Source organism: Gymnoscopelus microlampas (genome assembly GCF_963454915.1).
Source record: "Gymnoscopelus microlampas genome assembly, chromosome: 2".
Taxonomy (NCBI): Eukaryota; Metazoa; Chordata; class Actinopteri; order Myctophiformes; family Myctophidae; genus Gymnoscopelus; species Gymnoscopelus microlampas.
In genome coordinates this window covers 47087703-47093476 of record NC_139939.1, presented here as the reverse complement: position 1 = coordinate 47093476, position 5774 = coordinate 47087703, and the positions used below count along the sequence as shown (strand labels likewise).

At 43.9% G+C, this 5774-nt stretch overlaps 1 protein-coding gene across 1 annotated transcript; it reads right to left on the bottom strand.

Annotated features, from left to right (window-relative positions):
- Nucleotides 1–273: 273 nt before the first annotated feature.
- Nucleotides 274–4969, bottom strand: atpv0e2 (ATPase H+ transporting V0 subunit e2). The gene is made up of 4 exons (XM_084075817.1): nt 4786–4969; nt 3202–3249; nt 2647–2746; nt 274–497 (listed from the first exon to the last, which is right to left on the bottom strand). The coding sequence occupies exons 1-3, from the start codon at nt 4887–4889 to the stop codon at nt 2653–2655; spliced, it is 246 nt and encodes an 81-aa protein (XP_083931943.1). The 5' UTR covers nt 4890–4969; the 3' UTR covers nt 274–497; nt 2647–2652.
- Between the last annotated feature and the right edge of the window lie 805 nt (nt 4970–5774).

Below are 5774 nucleotides of genomic sequence, written 5' to 3'. Positions count from 1 at the left end.
TACATTATCCTAAATATTCACAGAGGTTTCCTTGGGAGGAAAAAGGTGACCGATGATGAGTCTAGTCTGTTCTGTCAACATGTGACTGACCATTAAGCCAGCCTAACAGTGAACATTAACCACTTAAACCATCTATACTTAGTAAAACTGGACATGAGTTGACTATGTACTCCTCCCCCCCCCTCTACACCAATCGTTTTAGCCCAAAAAATAGCCGATCTACAAGCGTCTACAACGCGTTGTGAGCTTGTAGATCTGCTATTTCAGGCGGATATTTCCCTCCCCAGAACAGGGATGCTATAGGTTTCAAGTGGTTAAGCTATCCTAACATTAGACCGTTAGGCCAGCCTAACGGTGACATCATTCATGACAAAACATAATGAGGAGAGAGGAGGCAGTGAGGGGTCAGAGGTCAGGGTTTAGGAGTCATGTTGAACCTTAATCCAGCAACCAGGATGGAATGACACGAGACATGTTCCCCACATAACGCCACGGCCCTGAAACACACAGAGACAGAGAGAGAGAGAGAGAGAGAGAGAGAGAGAGAGGGGGAGAGAGACAGAGAGAGATTTACACTTCTGTTTATCCGGTGCAACTTATAACAAGCTCAAGCAAATATCACTGGGGTTTAACCCATAGTCCATATTCACACGGTGGCCATTTTGGAATTTAACATTGCGTTGCTGTGGCAACTGGGGTGGCATTTCATTGACTTAATGGCAATATGGCCGCCGTGTGAATATGGTCTATAGAGACCTGAAGCCGATTCTACATGTCTCCTAAATCTCAACAGTATTCTGAAAAAACCTATGTTTCTATATCAGTGGTGCTCAAACTTTTTCATGTCAAGGACCCCCAAAATTATAGGTATTTGGCCGCGGACCCCCATCAAAATATTTTGTTCCAGGGACCCCCCAGAAGCAAAGATTTGAGTTAAACCCCGGCCTGGGGGTGGGTTCAGCTGGGCTATACTTCTGGCCACACCCTACAGCAGCCACGTCACCGCATCGTCATCCACAGACAAGCAGGCCATGCATCCCATTGGGAGGCCAATACATCGGGCATTCCCAAATGACATGGTCTGCTGTCTGTTGTTCCTCTGCACCGCACTCACAGGTCGCACTATAGGAGTCAAGTCCCATCTGTGCACGGATGAGCGGAAACGCCCGACACCGGTCCGGAGGCGATTAAGACTCGCCCCGTGCCAGTCTAGGCAGGTCCATCCCAGCAGAGGGAAAACCGACGTCGGGGATGAAGTCATGGAGTCTAGAGGTGTTTACCTCCCACTCCATGCTCCAAAAGTAATCCGCCCATCTTGCCGCACTGATGTTATATTCACTGCATTCCCTTTGTCCTCCCTTTTGGTTGTGTGGGTTTGTGTCCCACCGGTACAATCGTAATTAACACTGTACGGATTCACGCTCTAGTAAGGCCTGCCACTAATTCTACACCCGGGGACCCGCTCCCCGGAGTTTCTTTTATCTCCCACGTCGCAGTTCCATGGACTGTCACTACGGACCCCGAGCTGCGGCTCAAGAGTGTGACAGCTGACCGGGCCTCTCCATGGAGCACGACCGTGGATTTCTACTACATTACACTATACCACTACACTATACTGCATATTATCTTAACATTCTTATATTATACCATTATATACTGTATACACATTATTGTTGTACTATATTATATTATCACATACTATCTTACACTATTATATTTGCTACTATTGTTATTGTTACTACTTGTATCTCTTTCTGTCTCTCCTCTGTCTCTGTCTCTCTCTCTCTCTTATTTCCCCCCGACACGGTCGAGGCAGAAGGCCCCCACCCTAGAGCCTAGGGTCTGCCTGACGTTTCTTCCAGTTAAGGGGGAGTTTTTCGTTGCCACTGTCGCAAAATTGCTTGCTCAGGGTGGGACTGTCGGGTCTCTTCTCTACATGTAAAGTGTCTTGAGACAACTTGTTGTGATTTGACACTTTAATAAAATTGAATTGAATTGAATTGCATTGCATTGCTGCAGGAGTTCCCGTGCGGCAGGCACAAATGGGTGTCGCAACTTGAGGCGCCGGGGAGGCTCGATAATTCCCTCTTACCTGTCAAACTACTTCTCCAAAGTGAGTGACACCCACAGCCACAACACCAGAGGGAACATGAAGAACAAACAAGGTTCATTCTACTGCTCTGCCACCAAAATGTGGAATTCCCTGACACCATCCATTAAAGGATGTGTAACACTGGTTTCTTTCTAAACTGGCCTGAAAGAACATCTATCAGGAGACCACAAGGGGAGGTAAATGAGATTTTCCCATCTCTTTTGTACACACAGTGATCATTTTTGTTGATGACATGTATTATTGTGTTAATTTTGGAAACAAGTCCCCAGGACTTTTTGTTGTGTGTTATCCTTTTAGCTTTTATGTATCACTGTACCACATGCTGTTTAGCTTTCTGACTAATTAAGTATTCGATCAATCAAAAAACCCAAACTGCAGTAATTTAAGCCAATTAACTCTTTTGTAGCAATCAAAACCTCCTTCCAGCTCAAGATTTTGATGGTACTGTATGTCTCGTGACTATCCTGACAGCTCTGAACACAATAACATATGATGTAATTATGAAGTTCCTTTTTGTATTGAAGAGAACTCACTTGTGTTTACTCCCAGAAGTAGAGCAGATACCATATGGTCTCGTTCTTCAGCTGAGGTCCAAACAGTGGGTTGGTCTGGGCCAGGATGGCTATCAACCAGCTGTCAGAGAGAGAGAGAGAGAGAGAGAGAGAGAGAGAGAGAGAGAGAGAGAGAGAGAGAGAGAGAGTGTGAGAATAAACATAACGTTGCGTCGGGCAGAAACCTCCTAGCTCCATATTTTATTTTTTTTATGTTTTTTCGTAAATTAACGCCCTACTTGATCATACTACAGCGTCACACAAAAGCATCAAAAGTAGCAGATCTGCAAGCTCGAAACGCGGCTCGAAACGCGGCGCGAAGCGACGCGTTTCGAGCTTGTAGATCTGCTACTTTTGATATTTTTGAATCCTAAAAAGTATCAGTTTTGGACATAGGTTTCCACCCGACAGAGACGATATATAAGTGATTGGTTCAGCATCAGTTCAATGACATGACATTGTACTGCATCACTCTTTCACACGGTTCATATAGTGTTGCCAACACAAACAAGAGGAGGGACAAACATTCATACTCACAACAGGTAGCAGCAGACTGCTGTTAGTATTAAACTGGTGATGATGACCCTGTGAGGAGAAAAAACGCAACCCGTCAGTCCTACGCACACACATGTCACACATATCAAGTGTGAGTGTGTGTGTGTGTGCGCGCGCGTGTGCGTGTCTCTCTCTCTCTCTCTCTCTCTCTCTCTCTCTCACACACACAGACACAACACACACACACACACACACACACACACACACACACACACACACACACACACACACACACACACACACACACACACACACACACACACACGCACGCACGCACGCACGCACGCACGCACGCACGCAGACACACACACACACACACACACACACACACACACACACACACACACACACACACACACACACACACACCTATGTCTCCAATCATCAATGAAAATGTATTATTAACAAAATAATATATAACTGATTATTAATCATACCTTAGAAAACAAAGCTTTATGCTACATATATAACAAATGAAAACTTCACATTTTAGCGTTCTTAAAATGTGCTGCTCCTCAGTCTGGGGGGAACATACATCAGATGATCTAACAACAATTACAGCTCCAGTTAGCTGCTGTTTGCTTTATAGATGATGATGATGATGATGATGGGAAGGATGGGTAACAGGATAGGTGGGCACCAAGGAAGAATGGCCACCTCGACCTCGGGGTTAAATTGGCTATTGTTTTCCTAAATGTTACGACATTTAATATTTGGAAAATATTTTTAGGTAAAGTCAAGTATACATGATTAGAACATGCTTGAACATTCGACATTCAAGGTCTAATATTTCTACAAATTGCTACAAAACATGTCGTCCTCGGTCCTCCAGTCATTTTTGGGGCATAAACAATAAGTTGAAGGATAAAATTAAGTCTGACAACGATGTACCGTGCATGTTCACATCATGTATATTTTACATTACTTAAGACCATCTTTCAAATATTGTATCTTTTAACATTTTGGACAAAATAGCCAATTTTACATCGAGGTGCCCAGATGTCCCTGGTGCCCACTTATCCTGTATCCATGGGCAGGGGTGCAATGCTCAGTGGACGCGGTTGCACGCCGTGCAACCACTTATTTGGCCAGGGGGACGTGCAGGCACACGCATAGATTTAAAACTACTTTAAATTCACACTTCATCAAAGTTTACAAAGGCTCCCGACTCACGCCAGGTACATTAACATAGGAATTAGCCTATATGCATATCAATTGCCCATTGTGTGACCTGTACTGTAGGTGTTAAGCGACGTGCGCGTCACGTCATTAAAATAGAGAGTGCAACCACTTCTCAAATGAGCATAGCATCACTGTCCATGGGAAGGATGCTGGATGCAGCGCAGCAGGTCGGGGCCCTAGCGTCGTGACATCAATCCAACCCGCTACATCAACCCGAATATTTATTTTCAATAATCCAATGCTCACAACGTCAAAAAATATATTAACTGTTTAGCAATAAACATAATTATACATATAGAAGACAAACACGTCACGTAGACAGTAAAAAAAGGCCACGATCAACGGCTGCAATCACTGTTATAACGGTAGATAACGGTTACCTACCCCCGGTTGGGTCCTTTAGGCACTAGAAACGGGGCCACGATGCCCACCAGGCCCCATAACGTGGTGAAACAGATCATCGGCAGAGCGAACGAGTGATAAACCATCGTTTCGCTGGATTAAATATCCGTAATATTGGTTAAAATGATGCAAAGTGCAAACTCTGCCTCTCAAATGAACGACAGCATCAATGGCTCCTGTATCATCTGTTTCTCTCCCCGCATGCCCCGCCCACACAGCGGATACAATGTATCGGATTGGCTCGATGCGCCTGTAAGGATTCCATTGGTTGGTTCTTACAGATGTCTGTCAGTATTAAATCACACAGAATGGTTTGGACCATATAGATTGTTCAATGGAAGGATGTGAAACCTGCATCACGACAGGTTGTGGTGGTGGGGTTGTAGGTCTTCGGCTAAAATCCTGCTTTAGAGCTTTGCTCCTCTCCATCTGTCCTGTAATACACATAAATAAATAAAACCTATTGTATGAGGCCTTAAAGCATGCATATTATCCTAACAATGCTGGACCTACAACTGATGATGGTATCTTCCACTCTCAGATTAAGTTCTGCTCACTCACATGCAGTTTATTTTGATGCTAGAGCGTAAACGTGTTCTAATATAAAGCCTCACTATGTAACCTTCTTTTAATAAATTAAATATAATTTTGTCTGATCTGTATGGTAGATGTTACAATATATCTTCTACTAGTCTTATACAATTGGGGTGACGTTGTATTTTGTCTCCCTGCTCTTCCATTGAGACTTTTAAACCTTGTCACCAACACAGAGTAAATAAGGTGGTGGAGTGGAGCGATAACAACGCTCTTATCATTAACACAAAAAAGACAGAGGAGATTGTTTTTGGTGCCCCACTAGAGATACACAGATCCCCCATAACTATTCATAGTGAACAGATCAACCAGGTATGTTCGTATATATACCTAGGAGTAGTAATTGACCACCTTCTGTCATGGAAAGAACAGATTGA

Excerpts from the sequence above, each read along its gene's own strand:
- atpv0e2 (XM_084075817.1), bottom strand. The coding sequence starts at position 4,889 with ATGGTTTATCACTCGTTCGCTCTGCCGATGATCTGTTTCACCACGTTA. Across the intron at positions 3,250-4,785 it reads CCTAAAGGACCCAACCGGGG|GGTCATCATCACCAGTTTAA; the intron begins GTAGGTAACCGT and ends TTCTCCTCACAG. Across the intron at positions 2,747-3,201 it reads GCAGTCTGCTGCTACCTGTT|CTGGTTGATAGCCATCCTGG; the intron begins GTGAGTATGAAT and ends TCTCTCTGACAG.